The sequence below is a fragment of the Epithele typhae genome, assembly GCF_022376455.1.
Source record: "Epithele typhae strain CBS 203.58 chromosome Unknown BXZ73scaffold_9, whole genome shotgun sequence".
NCBI classification, from domain to species: domain Eukaryota; kingdom Fungi; phylum Basidiomycota; class Agaricomycetes; order Polyporales; family Epitheliaceae; genus Epithele; species Epithele typhae.
The window spans coordinates 202085-222299 of NW_025954200.1; the positions used below are offsets into that span (position 1 = coordinate 202085).

General features: G+C 59.0%; 6 protein-coding genes across 6 annotated transcripts; 3 read left to right on the forward strand and 3 right to left on the reverse strand.

Moving 5' to 3' along the window:
- Nucleotides 1–2862: 2862 nt before the first annotated feature.
- BXZ73DRAFT_42947 (uncharacterized protein) lies at nucleotides 2863–4537 on the forward strand (the record flags this gene model as incomplete). The annotated part of the gene is made up of 4 exons (XM_048019057.1): nucleotides 2863–2982; nucleotides 3154–3774; nucleotides 3835–4047; nucleotides 4115–4537. Coding segments are annotated over 4 exons (1377 nt in total), but the record flags the coding sequence as incomplete, so codon positions are not given.
- An 861-nt stretch (nucleotides 4538–5398) lies between these two features.
- Nucleotides 5399–7584, reverse strand: BXZ73DRAFT_98830 (cytochrome P450; the record flags this gene model as incomplete). The annotated part of the gene is made up of 11 exons (XM_048027807.1): nucleotides 5399–5567; nucleotides 5630–5752; nucleotides 5819–6209; nucleotides 6273–6489; nucleotides 6544–6777; nucleotides 6831–6896; nucleotides 6952–6963; nucleotides 7017–7036; nucleotides 7087–7104; nucleotides 7159–7273; nucleotides 7345–7584. 11 exons carry the CDS (start codon nucleotides 7582–7584, stop codon nucleotides 5399–5401), a joined length of 1605 nt encoding a protein of 534 aa, XP_047880404.1.
- A 913-nt stretch (nucleotides 7585–8497) lies between these two features.
- BXZ73DRAFT_42866 (cytochrome P450) lies at nucleotides 8498–10739 on the forward strand (the record flags this gene model as incomplete). Its single annotated transcript, XM_048019040.1, has 10 exons — nucleotides 8498–8731; nucleotides 8793–8907; nucleotides 9078–9142; nucleotides 9189–9254; nucleotides 9307–9412; nucleotides 9465–9619; nucleotides 9680–9890; nucleotides 9942–10332; nucleotides 10389–10508; nucleotides 10571–10739. 10 exons carry the CDS (start codon nucleotides 8498–8500, stop codon nucleotides 10737–10739), a joined length of 1632 nt encoding a protein of 543 aa, XP_047880405.1.
- Nucleotides 10740–13239: 2500 nt separating this feature from the next.
- On the forward strand, nucleotides 13240–14654 carry BXZ73DRAFT_75504 (uncharacterized protein; the record flags this gene model as incomplete). Its single annotated transcript, XM_048022224.1, has 7 exons — nucleotides 13240–13377; nucleotides 13439–13517; nucleotides 13615–13759; nucleotides 13849–13905; nucleotides 13967–14027; nucleotides 14085–14474; nucleotides 14529–14654. The coding sequence occupies 7 exons, from the start codon at nucleotides 13240–13242 to the stop codon at nucleotides 14652–14654; spliced, it is 996 nt and encodes a 331-aa protein (XP_047880406.1).
- A 2356-nt stretch (nucleotides 14655–17010) lies between these two features.
- On the reverse strand, nucleotides 17011–18220 carry BXZ73DRAFT_88654 (GroES-like protein; the record flags this gene model as incomplete). Its single annotated transcript, XM_048025032.1, has 4 exons — nucleotides 17011–17385; nucleotides 17433–17735; nucleotides 17790–18121; nucleotides 18175–18220. 4 exons carry the CDS (start codon nucleotides 18218–18220, stop codon nucleotides 17011–17013), a joined length of 1056 nt encoding a protein of 351 aa, XP_047880407.1.
- A 171-nt stretch (nucleotides 18221–18391) lies between these two features.
- Nucleotides 18392–20041, reverse strand: BXZ73DRAFT_98835 (uncharacterized protein; the record flags this gene model as incomplete). Its single annotated transcript, XM_048027808.1, has 11 exons — nucleotides 18392–18517; nucleotides 18591–18626; nucleotides 18689–18886; nucleotides 18950–19057; nucleotides 19113–19157; nucleotides 19209–19305; nucleotides 19355–19486; nucleotides 19538–19549; nucleotides 19602–19639; nucleotides 19699–19818; nucleotides 19880–20041. 11 exons carry the CDS (start codon nucleotides 20039–20041, stop codon nucleotides 18392–18394), a joined length of 1074 nt encoding a protein of 357 aa, XP_047880408.1.
- Between the last annotated feature and the right edge of the window lie 174 nt (nucleotides 20042–20215).

Sequence of the window (20215 nt, forward strand, 5' to 3'; positions counted from 1 at the left end):
CTCCTCTTCCCTCTTCGTCGTCATGCCCAGCTTTGCCACGTCCCACAGGCTCACCCGTGGGTTAATGACACCCGTTTAGGCCTCGCCTGCCTCGTCGGTTTGTTCATATGTCAGTGTGTCGGCGGCAAGATGACATTTGGACCCACTAACGCCCCTCGCCATAGAGATTCTCATCGCGTTGCGCTTCCAAGTCCCGCCGTCTTGCCAACCCTTTCCGCCACCGGAGCAATCAACACCCCCAGCGAACTGCCCCTCAAAGGCCCCATCCCGCTCACATGTATAGATACTGACTTCCAAGCCTAGATTAGATCAACAGCTTGCCGGCGTTCGGCGTTCACGGACAAACACTGATGGTCTTCTGCAGGAGTCCTCGGCCACCTGCGGCAGAATTCATCCAAATACATATGCTGACCTTGATCCGGGGATTTATCCTTGGGATGAACATTATCACTGATGTATATGCCAGGACTGCCGGGGTTGCCTTAAGTACCTCTGTGTAGGCCGCTTCTAGTACAGCAGCTTCCCCTTAGCAGAGGGCCAATCGCATCTCGCACTGCGAGCTTCAATTTCAACTACACACAGCCCGCGTTGTGGACAACCCGGTTTGCATTTGACCTCTATGCGTCCAAGCATGCCTGTGCGGTGGCCTCAAGTCTTTGCATGCTGTCAACTGTCAGTGGTCCTCGAGGCCTACCATCACGGCGCGTCCGGTGCCTGCTATCACCTGAGCTATGGTGCGTCCGTTGACATGCCTACAGCATCCACTGGATTCTCTATCATCACCTACAAGTGCGCGTCCAGAGGAGGATGGGCTCTAGAGCTCTCACGTACGTACACTGCGTTCTGCGGCCGGCGAAATCTTCATTCAACTTCATTCATGGTCCGGCGCAGCGCACATCACGATCACGTGCGATCGTCGAACACGGAGGATGAGGAGCTCTCACCGCGGCCCTGTCAGTCAGGGCAAGCAGACCGTCCGTGCGACTCGTGTCCAGAGTAAGCACTGCGTCACCTGTAATGCTGGTCAAGTATATCTCTGCATGGGTTCAGCCTTGTTGTCACCGGCGATCGTGCCTGCATTCATATCGGAGATATCTACACTGCTATTATCCGTGGTCCTTGTCGTATCGAAATGAATTCTATTCACGGCCCAAACTGCGCAGGTGCTCTGATTGTTTGAAAGGTGTTCGACCTTCCGTCCACGTGTGTGAGTTTCACTTAAGAAAAGTCCATCCTGGTTGCGTGTTCTTCTCGCATCGTCATTGAGCGGGGCTCTGAGAGCCAAACCTGCGTGGATGCGGAGCGAGCAGGACACCGGCGCCTAACGCTCCCTCTGCTGGTGCTGACACGACGCGCGACTTGCTCCGGGTCCACCACCTCTTCTCTCATTTGCCCAGATACTTTGCTCTTGTCTTCAGAAGCAACTGCTCTGAGCACGACGACCGCAGGTACTGTGCTTACCGGCACAAAGCAAGCGTCATTCTCCGCCTCAAAGCTTCCGCTGCCCTGGCCTGCCACCAGGCTCCTTCCCTGATCCGGACGGGTTCGCTCGGTCTCGAATGCGCCTCATGGGCGACGCGGACGTCGCTGCTTTCATTATCTGCCTTCTCCGGCTCTCGCGGCGTCTGCTGATAGCCCAACACGAGGCTGCACGCAGATCTCTCGACTCTCGGCGACGTTCCAAGCCTATCTCGCCCTCATCGCCTCCCTGCGGCCTCGGCTTTCAAGTCGGCCGCTCTCTGCGGCCGCTCTTGGCCATCGCGGCTCACCCGCACCCTCTTTCGCCGTCCCCCGCCCATCCGTGCGCCGGCTCACCGTCCGAACCTTCCCCAAACGGCCGACGCCGAGCACCTTGCTGCGCCCGTGCCGCTGTGCTGGACCTCCCACTGCGGAGCACTCGCGTATTCCGAGCCGCACATCCCAACACGCGCAGCCTCGAGGGGCCGTACGACAATTCCCGTGCGACTATGCCCGGCGCCCTCGACCCCGCGGACGTATGTGGAGGACGACATGGGCCCCGTTTGACTTGCGATCGCTACTGTGCGCCTGCCGACTGCACATGTCGAACACGTTGTCGATGCTCGCTGCCCGTGGACGCTCGCTACTTCCCGCGGCTCGCTACCCGCAGACGTTATTAACACTCCCCGCTTCCTCCATCACTCGTCCTCGACCGAACCCTCTCTCTCTCCGCCAGTGCCCGCCCCTCGCCCGCCCTCCCTGTAGGGCCCGCCCCCACAGCGTCGGTACAGGCATCGGTGGCATTCCCGCCGTGCCTCTTTCCGCCCTTCGCCGTCAGGCTCTGCTTCGCGCAGCTCCCACAGCCTTCCCACTTGGGCCGCCGCACCCCATCCCTGCTTCCCCTTCCCAGCGCCCGGCCGCAGCCCGTTCTAGCCCACGCGGAGAAAGCACAGACTATACCTGCCGCACGCCAAAGATGAATCCCGATGTCGTCGACGAGCTCCCGCCTCTCCCCCTTTCCGACCCTTTCCCCTCCTCCCCACCAGACGGCCCACGGCTTCTCCCCCCGACGCCCCCGCCCGTGCGCGACGCCCTCGGGCTGCCCCCAGGCGACCTCCTGATGCCCAGCATCCACAGTCCTCACTACGGCGTCTACTCGAGTGGCCTGCTCACTCCAAGCTCGTACCTCGCGTACACGCCCTCCGGCCTGCACACACCCGGTGCCATTGAGTGAGTCTTCCCTCTGCATCCCCAAAAACTCCCCCTGTCCGCGCGTCCCGCTCCCAGCCCAATCCTCCCCTGCGAATTCACATTCACTGCGCGACCGATGACGGCACTGAACGCTCACATGACGCTTCTCTGCGCAGCGCGGACCTCCTCCATGAGCTCCACGAAGCGACGACGTCGCCTACGCCGATACACGGCATCCTGCGCGACCCGGCCATGCTCGAGTCGCTCCTCGCCCGCGGCGGCAAGAAACCGCGCCGCGGCTCGTCCGCCTCCCAGACCCCGACCCTGCGCGAGGTCTCGAACTCGTACGACCGCAGCCGAGACCGCAGCCGCGAGCCCCCTCGCAGCGAGAACACCCGGGCGCGCGAGATGAGCCGCGAGCAGAGCCGGGAGGAGCGCGAGCGCGACAAGGACCGTGACCGCGGGGACCGAGACCGCGACCGCGACGGAGACCGGGACCGGGAGGCACCGTCGTCCAAACACCGCCGGAAGGAGCGCGAGACGGACAGCGCGTCCATCCTCTCCCACGTCCTCGCCGAGGAGGAGAGGCAGGCGCGCCACCTCAAGGCCGTCCTCCGCCAGACCGGCACGCGGCTCGAAGAGGCCCTCCGCCGCGCCGAAGAGGCCGAGTCGCGCGCGCGCACCGCGGAGCGCGCCTCGGCCGACCTCTCGACCAAGGTCGCCAGCGCCGACGCCGCGCGCGTGCAGGCGAGCGTGGACGCCGCGCGAACGCAGGAGGAGTGCAGGCGGTGGCAGATGCAGGCCGACACGGCGGAGCGCGACGCCCGGCGCGCGCAAACCGACTTGGGGAGGGCGGAGCGTGCGCGGCAGGACGCGGAGGAGCAGGCGAGGGAGGCGAAGGAGTCGGCGCGCAGTGCGGAGGCCACTCTCCGGGAGTGGCAGGCGCGGCAGCAAGGGCGGGAGGAGGTGCGGCGTCTGGAGGTGCATCGGAGGTATACCGATGGACGGGACGAAGGGTTCGAGGACGGACGGGCGGAGGGGTACGACGCGGGCCACCACGATGGGTACGAGACCGGCCACCAGGAGGGGTATGAAGCGGGCTATGCGGAGGGGAGAATGGCGGGCGTTGATGAGGGGAAGAAGATCGGGGCGAAGGAAGCGAGGGAGAGGGAAAGGGAGAAGGAGCGCGCGAGGGACCGCGATGGCGATCGCGACCACGACGACCGGAGACGCGGCCGCGACCTGGACGAAGCTCGCAAGGCGGCGTACGCGGATGGCTTTGACACAGGCTTCGCGCAGGGCCGCAAGGAGGAGCGCGTGCGTGCCCTTGACGCTTTCGACCGTTTCGTCGAGAACGAGATGGACCACGCGCGCACCCGTGCACCGACGGAGTACGAGGTGAGATTTCCGTTCAGCGACCCGGTTTGAATATCATTGTCGCTGACGGCTGCTTCTGTTCTAGGAGGATGACCGCACAAAACGGTGGGTCGAAGCTACGCGCAAGATGCGTGAGCGCGACCTCTCTCCCGCCCGCCCGCGCTCTGAGCTGCGACCCCCTGCGCCGCCGATGATCCAGACCCCTCCCCCTCCACCACACCGCACAATGCCTATGCACAACGGCCCCTCCCCTCCGCAGCCCATCCCCGTTCCCACCCCCGTGGCGTCGGTGTACGCGCCGCTCCCCATCCAGAAGCAGCCATCCCCCATCCTCTCCCCGCAACCAGTGCACGGCGCACCGCCCCCTCCTCCGCCAGCATCTGAGACGCCGCCAGCACAAGGCGCAGGCCCGAAGCTGGTATGGCTGCACCGGCCACTGAACGTGAACTACCACCGTGAGCCGATGGACGCAGGACGGCCGCTGCCGATCCTCTCCGCGCAGCGCGCGTAGGGCGTCGTGCCATCGTTGCGCGCACGCACGCCCTCGCGCCGGCCGAGGGGGCGTCATCTCGCCATTGAACCGCATCGTGCAGGAGCCGGAGCCTCCCCGTCGGCTCGCTCTTGTGCGCCATTAGGAGAGACGGAAGCCGTGAAGTTTGCCACAGTAACGTTATTGCCCTTGCCTCGTTTTCTCCCGCCGACGATCGTCGGTCGTCCCGGTTTGGCTCCGGCACCGGACCATAGACTCAGACTCAGATCCATTGTACCTACTCGCCCATACATCGTCTTGTTGCATCTTCTCCATAGTCCCGGTCCATCGTTTTGTTACCGTCCCGATACGCCCTCGCTACGTAGTGATAATAGCCCGACTCGTTCTCCCTTCTAGGATCTCGTCTTGACGACCCCTCACGCGCATGATGTGTTCGATTAGCACGCAAGTCTCGGAAGCCCCCGCTTCCCATGCCCGTTGCCGCGGCGTATGTAATGTACATGATCGCCTTCTTATCAGCCCTGCTCTTCACCTCGACTTCGCCTCGGCTCGCTTATGGAGCAGCAGATGACCCGAAGGCACGACGGCCACGACGCGCGGTGGGTCGCGGAGGTAAGTACGTGTGCAGAGCGCCCTATCACGTCACCTCTGCGCAGAGTTGTGCGCGACTCGACGCACGGGCTCGAGTGCGCATGCGAACTTGGCGCGCGGTTGGCAGTCTGAAGGCACATCGTCTACTCCGTCTGTGGGCCCGTGGCTTCCTGCCGTCCTTCCAGCCGGTGCAATCGGAAAGGGGTATGTGTATAGATCATGTCAAGGTACGTTAGGCGACTTCCGTGTTCTCCCCGAGCCCCGGGAACCGCCTTCTTCTCCATGTAAGCCTCAAGCCTGTTTCAGCGGTCGGAGGCGCATGGGCAGCCGAGGGCCTGCCGCACGGTCTGCGCGCAGCCCGGGACGGCTGATGAAGATGCCGACGGGGACGACTTCGTCGGCAGGCACGGCGAGCTCGAACTCGAACGCGCGAAGGAGGGTGAACAGAAGCGCCTTCATCCTAGGCGCGCCGGCGCATGCGGTAAGCGGTCTGCGCGAGAGACGGAAGAGAGAGGGACGCACTCGACGATGGCGAAGCGGTAGCCGATGCAGGCGTGCGGGCCGCTGATGAACGTCATCAGGTTGCTCCAGATCCCGGGGAAGCGCGCCGCCGCTTCGGGCGTGTCCTGCAGCCAACGATCCGGCCTGCAATGCCACCATCAGAGCTCTAGGTTCGTTCGCGGGGTGGAAAGCGTATGGGCCTGAACGCACTTGAACTCGAGCGCGTCCTCCCCCCACACCGCGCGCGATGTCTGAATCGCGCCGATCGGGACGAAGATGCGCGTGCCCGCTGCGATGGGGAGCTCGGTGAGCGTGCGCCCTACGCGGTCGACGATGGGCGTTGCAAGCGGGAGCACGTCGTCCGCGCACGCGACGCGGCTCACGTTGATGATCGGGGGGTGCAGCCGCAGCGTCTCGCGCACGACGCGGTCGAGCAGCGGGAGCGCGTTGAGCACGTCCATGCTCGGCATGGCGGTGGGCACGGCGAGCAGCTCCGCGCGGAGCGCGGCTTGGATCGAGGGGTGCCGGGCGAGCGCGAAGAGCGCCCAGGCGGTTGCGGTGTTCGTGGTCTCGTGTCCGGCAGCGAGGAAGTTCGGAACCTCTGTAGGGAGGATGAGGGTTAGCGACCAACATGATGAGGGAGAACGCGGAAACGGGGACGCACGGGCGAGCACTTCCTTGTCTGTCATGCGCTGGCTCTCGGGGACGTCGGCGGCCAGGTTTGCCTTGATGAGCAGGCTGAGAAGATCACGACCCTCCACATCTTTCTTCTCGACAGAGCCTATACTCAATAGTTCGGTCCTGCGCTGTTGGAGAAGCTGCGCGGAGATCTTGTCCATCGCGGCGAAGGCTTCGTCTGCCTTCTTGGTCCGTTCATCGCGCTGGCGAGACAAGTCTGTCAGTCAACTCAGACATTGTACATCCGGCAGACTTACATAGATCTCGAAAGGAAGTAGCAGGCGTAGGATTGTACCGGGGGTGATCCCGATGAGCGACTCGCTGAACGTTTTGGAGACGGGATCCTGAACGTCCGGGTTCAAGGCATCGAAGTTGTGGTTGAAACCAGTGATGCCAATAATATTAAGTGTCGTCTTCCCGAGACCACTGATGACGTTGACGTTTGCGACGCCTTCCTCCACCATCGCCTGGGAAGTCCAGTGTTGTACCAGCTGAGGATGATACCGTCAGTGCCTGTTTCACAAGATTCTGGGATATCACTCACCTCCGCAGACTGCTGGAGAAAAATTGGCGTAAACTCGCGAATTTGAGAAAGACTGAATGCCGGATTCTGCGTGTTTTCATCAGCGTGTCGCCGTATCTTCAAACACCGTATGAAAACGTACTATGTGGCGTCGCTGGAAAGATTCGTGAGTCTGGTGGCGGCGTCTGCAGTTTCAAGCTACTTTACCTGGCGTTTATGTTCCTCTCCTGCAATCATGGATTAGTATGCACCCACTTGAGCATTGAGAGCCACTAACCCTCCGCGACCACAAGCCCTAACTAAGTTAGAACATGATGGTCAGTCTCATAAAGGCAGAAAAAACACACACCATTTCCAATGGAACGAACGAGAACCCTCCGCGCCTCCGCAGTCTTGTAGTAGCTCATAGAGTTGGAGAGGATATGACTGATCAGAGTTGTATCTATCGTGTAGACTGCCTGAATCTATATAGACCGCGCGCGGTACTTGTGTTGCAGTGGAGGATGAGAGAGTATGGAGGAAACAAAAGACGCACCCCGAGAAAAGAGGTGACGCGGAACGTAGGTCCAAATTCCTCTATCCACTGCCTGGATATCTCAGGGTGACCGGTGAAGAGACCCTTGCTGTTGCCGGTGATCCATCCCCAAGTGCCCTCGGGGGGAGGGCCACGAAGGTGACTGAAGACGGAGCGACGTTGCTTGCTAGCGCGTCGGATGAGTGCAACCCCAAGGATGACGGCCAAGCCAATGAGAGCTGCACGGTTGACCCCTTCCATCGAGCCGCAAAACTAGATGACGATGAGAGACCGAGGGCGGTCACTGTCGGAGACGACATAGATGACTGCTACATAATACTACTTACTCGATATTGAGTACCTGGAGCCTTTTGCGGGTGAGGTCGATGATGAGGCGAGACTATATCTCAAACGGGTTGTCAAATTGAGATTGGCACTGTAGGAGACTAAGACAACGTCCGAAGTACGATATTGACTCCCAATTGCCATGTTTGATTTGTCAGCATTGCACGTGCAGCCCAGGCCGGCCGAGGCGCCCCATCTGAATTGAAGTTATTCCGACTCCTCCCCTCGGTCTCTCCATTCCCATGCGTACTCAACAGGTACGTATGGAGAAGGATAAAGACGGGTCGGAGGGCACCCGTCCGAGTGAGTCCCCGTTTCCACTTGCTCATCACGCTGAGGCTACTGGGTTCGTCCTTGTACTACCGCATGCGTTCTAGCAGGAGGAGTCGGACATTGTTCTGACCCCCGGGCATCTTGCGAGCCGGCGCGCGATACACTCGACGGCACAAATAGCTCGTTCACATGCCCATTGCCGGCAGATGTTGTCGCTGGCCCCTCCAATTGGTACTCGGTCCTGCTCGGCCTCAACAGTATCCGGACCACAAACCATGCTTATCCGCGCTCTGCGTTCTCGGCGCTCTCCTCGCCAGCGGCGCCGCCTTCAAGAAAGCACCCGCGGCGCCCAGTGCTCCATTACCCGCTCCCGTGCACGCTCCCAAAAAGAACCGCGGCCGGACACCGCCTTCCACATATCCGTACCACTGCGGCGCCGCGTCCGCCAGTATAAGGAGCCAAGTGAGAGACACCTGTCGCTGCCATATCTCTGCTCCGCTGACTTCACCACAGACCCACACGATACTAGCCACCGCTCTCACCGACTCTACGTACGATGGCAGACAAGACCTCGCTCATCTTGCTCAGCATATTCGTAATCGCTGCGATCAAAGTCGTCCAGGTCGTTCACAGGCGTTACTTCACACCAGTCGGCCGCCTTCGCGGCCCGCCTTCCGAAAGCCTGCTCTTCGGAAACATGCGCACCCTGAACAACGCTGCTCGTCAACATGTCTATCTATCCTGGGCCGACCAGTGGGGCTCCACGTTCCGCATCAATAGCTGGTTGAGCGTAAGTGGATAGATCTTCGTGCCATAGGTGAAAGCATCTCGCTGATTCAGTTGTATCGCAGGCCTCTGCAGTCTTCAGCTTAGACCCTAAACTGATCCATCACGTCTTGACTCATGATATGATATTCTGGAAGACTGAAGAAGCTCGCAGTAACTTGTCGAGTTTGCTGGGCAAAGGTACGAACGTCGTCGAATAAAGCGAGCCACACAGTTTACTTATAGCTTGATTTATGTAGGCCTTCTTGTCGTGGAAGGTATTGCTTTGGCGCATCTTCCTCTATCGGACTTATCTAAATCTTATTATGACCAGGTCACAAGCACAGGCAGCAGGTACGAGCTTTGCTAAGGAGCTTTATTTGTACCATCTCATCATTTGACATCCTACACAGCGGCGGATCATGGTATGGTAGACGTACCTAATTCCCGATGCCATTGCGCTGATCTGCTGCCCTTTTTAGAATCCCGCTTTCGGACCTACTCAGGTACGGGAATTGACGGAGATTTTCCTCGAGTCGTCCACAAACGTAGGGATCTAGATTTGCTTTCATGCGAGGTCAAGCTTACAGGATCTCATAGCTGGTCAAATACTGGACCAATGTCCCAGTCTCCGACGATGGAAGTCGCCGGATTGAGACGATCGACGGCCTGGGCAAGATGACGCTCGATGTCATTGGACTCGCAGGTGGGATAGAAAAGACGTAAATTTTCGAGTTGCTCATGCCGGGTCACTGCAGGCTTCGACTATGAATTCGACGCCATGAATCCAGCTGTCGAAGATCCGGTCCGTCGTGCATTCAAGAAGGTGACCTCAAGACCGCCTAAGGGGAACGCCTTCGCGGTGTTGCGTCTTTTCATCCCCTCGAACCTCTTGACCAGCATCGTGAGGAGGGTTGTGAGTGTCATATTGCGTTCAGTTATCAGCGTAGCACGCCTAACAGCAGCAACACAGCCATTCGGCAACGTCAAGGCAATGTTTGATGCGCAAAACACAATGATGGAGCTCGGGAGAAAAATGCTCGAGAAGAAGAAATCTCAGTACAGCGGCGGCGTAGAGAAGAGGGATGTCCAAGGTCGCGACCTCCTTTCCCTCCTTTTCAAGGCGAACATGGCCACCGACATACCAGAGGACCAGCGCCTCTCCGACGAGGAAGTATTGGCTCGTGAGTGGTCCGCACCGTCCATGTTTTTTTTTGACCTTATGCTTTCTACAGAGGTGCCCACGTTCCTCATCGCCGGTCACGAAACGACCTCAACCTCGACAACCTGGTGCCTGTACGCTCTCTGCAAAGCCCCGCATATCCAGGCGGCACTCCGCGAAGAGCTGCTCGCCATGTCCACGGACATGCCCACGATGGAGGAGCTCAACGGGCTACCGCTGCTCGATCGTGTCGTGCGCGAGACACTACGCTTGCACGCGCCGGTCACGATGAGTCGACGCACAGCTATGGAGGACGATGTGCTGCCACTCCAGACTCCTATCGTGGATCTGAATGGGAAGACAATGACAGAGGTTCCGGTCAAGAAGGGCGAGCTTATCGTGGTTCCGATCCTCGCCCTGAACACGTCGAAGGCGATCTGGGGGCCTGACGCTTTCGAGTTCAAGTAAGTCTTCATTTTCACAGAAGGGGGATGGGAAGCTCACCGTCTGCTCATGACAGTCCTGACCGCTGGCTGGAAGAACCCGAGGCCGCGTCGACAATCCCGGGCGTGTGGGGCCATCTGATGACATTCCTTGGGGGACAACATGCGTGCATCGGGTACCGGTTCTCCGTTGTCGAGTGCGTATTCATCGCGGGTTGTCTTTGTGGATCGTTATACTGATTACGATGCTGATGATCAGGATGAAGGCGTTGGTGTTCACTCTCATTCGCGCATTTGAGTTCGAATTCGCCGTCCCTGCGGACGACATTGTTCCCGTCGGTCTCGTCATCCAGCGCCCAGGGCTGAATGGCGCGAAAGAGGAGGGTGCGCAGCTTCCGCTTCTTATCCGCCCCATCAAGCGGGAGTGAATATACTGTCTATAAATGTAGTCAGTTTCTACAGTGCGAATGTTAACGTTTATGGCGGGCCTCGACCTCCACGCACCAACCGGTTGTGGCATGAAACGTATCTAGACGTCTGAACAATTAAGAGGGAGACGGATGGTGGCTGACGGTGCCCAGGCTGCGTAGTATTAGGGGCGGGTGGGGTTGTCACGGCTTCGGCTGCGGCCGAAGCCCCGCGCTTATAATAAGACGCCTGCGCCTCGCACACCTCTCTCTCCATCCACCATCTACTCTCATCCATTTCCCATCCACGACCCTTACATCCATGTACGTTCTCGCCTTGTATCATTTACCCAGCCCTCTTGCTCACTGGGCCCTGCAGCATGCAGATCTTCGTGAAGACCCTCACCGGCAAGACCATCACCCTCGAGGTTGAGTCCTCGGACACCATTGACAACGTCAAGGCTAAGATCCAGGACAAGGAGGGGTGAGTATCCTTGTTGCCTTCCTCATAGTGCTTCACTTATCGACGATTCCCTCAGCATCCCTCCCGACCAGCAGCGTCTTATCTTCGCCGGGAAGCAGCTCGAGGACGGGCGCACACTCTCTGACTACAACATTCAGAAGGAGTCCACCTTGCACCTGGGTACGTCCGGGAGGGATCTCGCTTTCCCCCTTTTCCTTACCCCCTCTTGCAGTCCTCCGTCTTCGTGGCGGTATGCAGATCTTTGTGAAGACCCTCACCGGCAAGACCATCACTCTCGAGGTGGAGTCGTCCGACACCATCGATAACGTGAAGGCGAAGATCCAGGACAAGGAGGGCATCCCCCCTGATCAGCAGCGTCTCATCTTCGCGGGCAAGCAGCTCGAGGATGGTCGCACTCTCTCGGACTACAACATCCAGAAGGAGTCCACCCTTCACCTTGGTGAGTCGTATTCCCTTCCCCTTCTGCATGGCCCTGTCCTCAACGATCCTTGTGCAGTCCTTCGCCTCCGTGGTGGTATGCAGATCTTTGTCAAGACCTTGACTGGGAAGACGATCACCCTCGAGGTGGAGTCCTCGGATACGATCGACAACGTCAAGGCGAAGATCCAGGACAAGGAGGGTATTCCTCCCGACCAGCAGCGCCTCATCTTCGCGGGCAAGCAACTTGAGGACGGCCGTACGCTCTCGGACTACAACATTCAGAAGGAGTCGACGCTCCACCTCGTTCTTCGTCTCCGCGGTGGCATGCAGATCTTTGTCAAGACGCTCACAGGGAAGACAATCACGCTGGAGGTCGAGTCCTCGGACACGATTGACAACGTGAAGGCCAAGATTCAGGACAAGGAGGGCATTCCGCCTGACCAGCAGCGTCTCATTTTCGCCGGGAAGCAGCTCGAGGACGGTCGCACCCTTTCGGACTACAACATCCAGAAGGAGTCTACCTTGCATCTCGTCCTTCGTCTCCGCGGTGGCCTCTGAGCGTTGTGTGTCCTCGTTGTCGACGTGGGTTTGAGTCAGTGATGCCGTTGTGATGTATGTTTTGGTTGTATGACAGTATGTTGGTTGTGGACGTCGTTATTGAGTTGAGGGCGGCGACATGCAAGCTTGTGTTTGGGTGACTGAAAGACGGCGCAAAGCACATCTGGCCTGAGCGCGCCAGCGATGAATCGACAACGGGTGCCTTTCAGACTCCGGGCTCCTGTCTCACTTTTACGGGTTTGCAGCTGATGGACGACGACCGAGCTGGGTACAGTCTCCTCCCTCATAGTGCATACATTTGGCCTCTTCCCGAGTTGGTACAGGGACACAACGCATACCTCGGCCAGGGGTCCATAACGCTGTGTATATAATCAGTATTAGCGCCCTACATCTGCCTTGCATGCCGCCCAAACGCAGGATAACTTTCCCATGCGCCCGTGCCCGACGACAGACAACCTGGAATAACCGTCGGGACTGGCCGGGGCACGACTTGATCACACCCACTCTCGCCCTCCTCCAATCCTGCCTTGCTGTCCTCGAGAAGCAGGTGAGGCCCCTCAAGCCTCTCTTCAGGCTGGGAAATCCATCTCGGAATTACTGATCAATTTACTCGTACGTAGGCTATGTAGGGGCGAGAGCAGATCACAAACGGGCGCGCGAGAAAGGCACACCCGCGCCTTTCTAGCGCTTCTCCCACTGTACCGCATACATAACGCATACCTCGGGGGCCTTCCCCAGGGGTATGCACTATGAGGGGTTGACTGTACTACGTGCCCACGCACTTGTCCCAGCTCTGGCTTGCATTCGACAGCGCCACGGTGCACCGTCTGACAGAATTGAGGTAACAGGAGGAGGAGTGAGGCGTGGATGTGCCGCGGACGCGGACAGCGCGAAAGCACAGGCAATTGCGGTCCTTTGACACCACCCCGCCCCACAATGCCAATTCAACCCTCACACCCCGCACCCTGCGGCTCCTGACAGGTTCACTGGCAGGCAGATATCAATATATCACCAGTCACCTTCGCCCCTCGGGTCGCGACCGTCTTTCCCCCCGTCCCAATGTCTCCCCGGATCGCCTCCCCAGCCGTTCTCGCTCTCGTTTTCCTTGCGCTCCGGCTGTCATCCCCTGCGGGAGCACAGGGCACGTTCGGCGACGGGCCTGGCACGAGCGCGACATGTGGACCGGATTACAACTGGGTGCGTCTTTTTTGTTGCCCGCGATCGTCGTCTTTCGTCCGTGCGTTTAACCAGTGTGCAGATGAACAATCACATCTCCCCGCCACAATCCCCATGCTACGTTGCCTCCTTCCTGCTCTCCGTGTGCTATCTACCCGCTGGTACGTGTCCTGCTTCATTACCTGCTCCATTTCGTTTCCACATGCGCTATCATCCAACCCCAGCCACACATGGTTCTGACCCCCAGTCTCCTCGCAGACTCATGGATTCTCCCGCTTTATGAAAACGAGACCTACAGCCCCCCGACTGAGGACAGCTACGTCCAATGTCTTTGCAACTCGGTGTGGTACAACATCATCCAGGCTTGCACAACTTGCCAAGGCCGTGATGCCAGCGTCCAAACGTGAGTGCTCGCCTCCGGGTCCACGCGCCGATCTGCCCGCATGTGTTTGTAAATTCCGGGGCTAATAACACGTCTGGCGTGGATCCCAGATGGTTCACTTACACCGCGGCGTGCGGAAAAGCGGACGCCGGCCCCACGATCGGATCGTACGTCTGGAAGCAGTGACTCGTGCCGCAAACTAGGCTAAACACGTTGTTCTACGTGCAGCTTCCCACCGGGCATTCCTGGCCTCACCGCCATCCCTTCCTGGGCCTTCCTTGACCCGACAGTATGTCCTTCCTCAGGACCTGATGCATTCTCATGCCGATGTCTTGTAACTGCACAGGTCACAGGTACTTTCGACGTCAACGCGGCCTCCTCTGTCGCTCTGTCCAACCCTACCGACTCGACCCAAGCCCAGTCCTCCACCACATCCTCCACAACCAACGTCGGCGCGATCGTCGGTGGCGTCGTCGGCGGCGTGGCCGCGCTCGCGCTCATCGGCGGCGCGACGTACTTCCTTCTCCGTCGCCGCCGCGGGCGCAAGACGCACCCTGGACCGTCGCAGGGGCAGTTCGACATCGCGCCGCCGTCGCCGCCGCCGCCGCCGATGAGCATGTACGGCGGCAGTGCGGCCACCGGGCATGCTGCCCAAGCCGGCGCGCAGCCGCATGGGAGCCCCGTCGCGGCTGAGGGGCAGCGCTTTTCGGACCCGTTGGTCCCGAACAAGCTATACGTGAGTGTCCTGCTTCTTGTCGTGGTGACAGTGAGTGTTGAGTGCGCTCTACAGGATCCCAACGACCCGTCGACGTTCCCGAATGCGCAGGCATCCCGCGCGGGTTCGGCACAATCGCCTACACTACAGGGTAGTGCACAGGGTGGGCAGTTGGGCTATAAGGGCATCCCAGAAATGTAGTTTGGTTCGTGGAACGGACTGGCATCCTCACTCGCTCTCCCGTGCGTTTTTGTGTATCATACATGTTTCGTGTGTACTTTACCTGTTCAACCACGTCGTCGCATAACTGTGATCGGACTTTATAAAGCTCATCGGCATTCAGTCATATGATGCGCGACCTCGCAATATATAGCTACTCGTTCCAAATTCATTCTCCTGCTCTCGCGACGCGCCACGACCTCGCGTCCCCAGCGGTACCGCGGTCCCTCCCAGCTACCGTTGGGGGGGGGGGGGGGGCTGCACGAGTCTGGTGCTAACCATATGGTAGAATTCAGACGGCCCAGTGACGTTCCCGAGGTCCGAGGAGGTCCGGGGGCCCGGGCGACTCGCTGGCCTCGTCTACTAGGCGGCCGGCCTTACAACGGCGGAACATGTAAGTGTAGTGTAGTACGGTGGGTTCGCCAAAGATGTGGACTTTTCGAGGACAAGTGTTGGCGGACAGCCGAGGTTCTGTCTGCGTGTATGTTATTCTGTGTTCCTGCAAGGTTTTTGAGTCTATGTCGCGGTTCGAGTCAGGCTCCGCTGAATGCCGCGACGGTGTGCCATTGCCAAGACGGGTTGAGCTGAAAATGTGGCACTGCACCCGCAAACTGCATGCACGATCTCTCGCGGCACTTGGGCGTTCAGAACAAGGAAAAAAGAAATTCCGGGTGAGAGAACAGCGGCAAGTGAATCGAATTCCTGAAATCGCAGTCGAGACTTGAGGCCAAGAATTATGTAAGCAATCGCACGGTGTATATATAATCAACCGAGGCATTGAGACACCTGGCGTCACCTCACCCATCGACTCAACTTGCTTGTCTCGAACCTGTCTTGAATTATATTATCTCTCTCCCACACACAGAATGGCAGGCTGGAAGACTCGCGTTGATAGCAGCCATGCTTTTCGACTTTTCCGACCTGCCGCGCCCCCGGGGGTCGAATAAGACCAATGGGAATGTCACCACCGTAGTACAGTAGTAGGTCTCGACTCTCTGGCCCGGGGAGAGCCACAGCTGAACGTCACACGCGAGGAACGCATCGCTTTAAGAAGCCTCGCTATGCGGTCGCCGCATTTACTTCGTCCTCTCCGTGCTGATCGGAGCTCAACGTCAACTTCCACGACCTCGTTTGCACCGCACGGGAAGGCCAGCGCCCGGGCCCTGGGAGCAAAGACGCATGCCAAGTGATCGTGGAGCTTGTGGTCACGGTTGTCGTCCACGCTAATCAGCACTGCGCGGATACCATTACTTCCGGGCCCGCCCTTATAACGGGCACACACTGATATATTGACATCGCTCAATGCGAGGCAGGCTCAAACGAACTTGGCGTCTCCACTACTTACGCTCCAGCGCGCCCAACAGCGCTCCCCGGCTCTCCACTCCGCCACGATGAACGCTGACAAGACCGCCACCTCAGCTGAAGGCTCTCAGGATATGGAGGCACGTCCGAGCTCGCGTGCAGAACCTGAAGTAGTAGTAGCCTCACGCTGACACAACACCTTTCCAACTGTACAGCTCACCAGCGCCCTCGACTCCGGGTCGCTGACCACACCCTTGCGTAAGGACACCACGCCCGCCGCCTCCAGCGGCGGTCTCGCCGCGCTCGCAAGAGTCGCCAGAAGCATGTCGTGTTTCGCCCGCCATCGTCGGCGCGCACGCGGGATGTACCCGTCGCGTGGGGAATTTGAAATCGAGCCCAACCCGTCGTCTCTCAGTCTGAACAGCACCGTGACAGGCGCAGAGACGACACACACCGAGACCGTCGCGAACGACGATGGTGGCACTCCCGCGGGGGAGATGGGCCCCCCGAGCGCGTTCAAGCCCTACGTGAGCATCCTTCTCTGCGAAGGCGCCGACTCTCCATGTTAACTTTCGTGTTGTAGAACCCGGATGATCGGTCGACGTTCCCTCAGCTCTCCACGAAAACCGAGTCTAGGGAATCTGCGCCGTCACAAAGTATTAGGCCGGGCGGTTACGGGGTCAAGCCACCAAACAGCAGTGCGACTGCCGCACAGATGGGCTATAGAGGCGTACCAGAGATGTGAAGCCGCCCTATTTGCACCGCAGTCACAGTGCTGCCACGCTGCTATGTATTGTGATTTTCCTTCCTCCAACTTGTTCGACAGCCCGTCACCCCCATTCTCATTCACGAACGAACTCGAAACAGATCGACAGGTGCGTTCAACCTGCTACAATACAAAGGCTATCGCTACAACATTCGAGTCCGTGTCCGCAGCACTCGCCCGAGTGCAACTTATCGTACACCAACAACCAGTTCGAGGGGCACGTGAATATGCGGCGTGGCGACACGGCATGGAAAGTTACGAACCGACAGCTCACTGGAGGTCTTGTGTAAGGACCTGGCGGTACCGGACCTTGTTGTCCCGCAAGTTTTGCAACGCGTTCGCGGCGTCCTTCATTGGCAGCTCCTCGATCCGCGGCTTGATGCCTTTCGACCGCACGAGCTCGAGCATCTCGAGGCAGTCTTCCTTGCTGCCGATTTTGCTACTGCCCACGAAGCATCCGTTTGGGACGAGGTTGAACGCGTGCACAGGTGGAAGCGGGTCCTTGATGTAAGGGATACCTACTGTGATGAAGCAGCCGTGTACGTAGAGCATGGAAAGGAAGTCGCCGAGAGGAGTGTTGTCGCTGGGGACATCTCGCGTTGAAATGAGGATGTCTAGCGCCTGCGGGTAGTCCTTCCAGTACTCCTGTCGCGCAGTCAGCGCGTGAGGGATACGGGGACGGCAGGACGTACGTTATCTTTGGTGTTAATGACTTCGTCCGCGCGCATCTCCTTGATTTCATCGAGCTTGGACTTGTCATCGGTGAACGCGATGACCTTGGCACCCATCGCCTTCGCGAACATGACCGCGTAGTGCCCCAAACCGCTGATCCCCATCACCCCGACCGTCTTGCCAGGCGCACAGCCGTGGGTCTTGAGTGGAGAGTATACCGTGAGACCTGCACACATCATGGAGGCAGCATGGCGGGGCTCAATCTCCTTCGGGATGGGGAAGACGAAGCGCTGATGGGCGCGAATGGCGGTGGAGTACCCGCCCTGCGCCGTCACACGGATGAGCGAGGGTCAAAGCAAGCAAACGCAGCGACGCACGTAGGTGTCAATGGCCTCTAGGCAGTAGTTCTCGAACCCGTCCTGACAGGCGCGGCACTTGAGGCAGCTTGCGCGCTGGGCGCCCACGCCGACGAGGTCACCGATCTGGATGTCTTTGGCGTTGTCCCCGACGCGCGTCACCCGGCCCGCGATCTCGTGGCCGACGACGAGGGGCACCTTGGACTCACCCCGATCTTGAGTGAGCGTGTGGACGTCGGAGCCGCAGACGCCGCAGTGGGTGATGGCGATTTCGACGTCGTCGGCCTCGAAGGCCTTGGGCTTGTAGTCGATGACCTGGGAATTGGTCCAAGGCTTCTTCAGATCCTTCGGGTCTGCCCAGGCGGGATGGGAACGGTGGAGTGGGCTGGGGAGACGACGCGCTCACCTGCAATGACCGCGTAACCTTTGAACTGGGTCTGCTGAGAGGACATGGTGGGACGGCGGATGATGGGGCGAGGGGCAGAGCGCGCCGCCGTCGGGCTATATACCCAGGGGCCCAGGGAGAGTGTCGATGATACACCGGACAGCACGCTCGACGTCTGGCGCGAACGTCCACCGAGGCGAACCTAGTGGCTCCGAGCCCGAGCGATCGAGTTCTCCTATCAGCCTGCACGGACTAGATGGGCATACGGATGCGAATCGTGTCTGTACAAATTGGCGGCCTCCTGAATCTTGCGAGGACCACGGTGCCCAGGCCTCCAGTCGAGAACAGTGCACACGCGCCAGAACTGATATTGCCGCAGAATCGATGCCACATCGTTCATTAAAAAATCCACACACCGAGGCCAGGCGTCGATCCACCTCCTCGTCTTCATCTGCGGGTATGTCGTCAGCAGCCTGTGCGACGATGGCACACGATAGAGAGCCCACCCTCGCGCGATTATCACCTGGTACGGTACGGGTCCATTGATGTGCATGCTGTCCACCACGCCTCCAGTTTTGGACGCATACGCTTTCATCCTCTTGACCTCCTCCATGATCATCGCGTCTTTCCCTGCCCGTGTCTTCGGCGTGAACCTCCGGCGTGGGCCCGCGATGTGCCAGTCGGGTAGTGCGTCCACACCGAGGGTGCGCAGGATCTTGAGCTCGACGAGAGACTGCGATGTCAGGGGTACCTGTTAGACCACAAGACAATCGAAGGGGAACGATAGGCAACTCACATAATCCTCAGCGTTGGGACGGTTGAGGTTCAGAGGTTCCTTGAGGGTGACGGGCGGGTTCGTTATGAACCTTGGCAGGCGTAGATGGTTCTTGGAAGCAGAATGCGGCTGAGAGGAATAACTAAAGACAGAAATCCACTAAAGATATCACCAAGATTCGCACCATGAAAGGATGGAGGAGGATCACGTCTCCTGCTTCTCCAGTGAGCTAGAGCATAGCAGATAAGCAGCGGACCTGACGATCGCCATTCGTTCTCACCTCGACGAACTCCTTGCACGTCTGCACCGAGCAAATGGATCTGCTTCCGTCTGGATCTTGAGGCATCTCGGAAGCACCTTCGGGGTGATCGTACAACCTGTGGGAGCAAAATCAGATCGACACGTGGCGACGAGATAGGGAGGGACTGGACGCCCCACTGCACTACGTTGGCGATGCCGTCCGGGGAAACATACGTCCCGCCGCCCCTGGGCATAATATTGTTGAAGAGCACGATCATCGTCAAGCCTTGCTCTCCTGAGTCAAGGAAGTGCGTGAACCTACGTCCCTGTTAAATCGCAGGGGGACTAGACCAAAACAATGGTACACACCAATCTCCGTCTCTAGGGGGTGATCAGGGGGGTGAGCTCAAAAACACGCGACGAGGCGGCGTACATGTGCCAGTTTCCAAGATCTTTTGGCAAGATCACCTTCTGCGCAAACGTGAGTACACCACGAAGGAATCACAAAGGATTAACATGCTTCGGCCGACCATGTAAACCCTACTATTCCATTTCTCGAGAGGTACGAATGAACATGACTTGCACATCGCGTCCCATGCGGCCGGCATGAACTCCTTGGTGGGCACCTCGCGATGCCGTGGCATGTGGATCTACGAGAGCGACCCCCAATCTCGATGGGATTGGCACGGAGAACGGAATAAGGCCGCGCACCTTCTCCTTCGTCCAACTCGTCTTATCATCCGGATCGTATCCCAGTCTTACCCAGACATTGTCCGTGAAGGCCTTGAGGTACTCCTCCTTCACGGCCTTGGGGATCTTGACCCACCCGTGCTGGAGGAAATGGTCGCGTTGCTCGGAGGACAGAGAGACCATTGCCCGAAGCCGTCTGGAAGGGGAGCGTCAGAAACGAGGGGCCAGTGCAGCCTATCTATATGGACTCCGGATGGATGTTCGTCTCCGTAGATGTTGAAGGCACGGACCATTTGGCGAGGGTATGCTACCGAAATATGGCCGCAGAGGAGGGGTGATTCACATGACTATCCCATG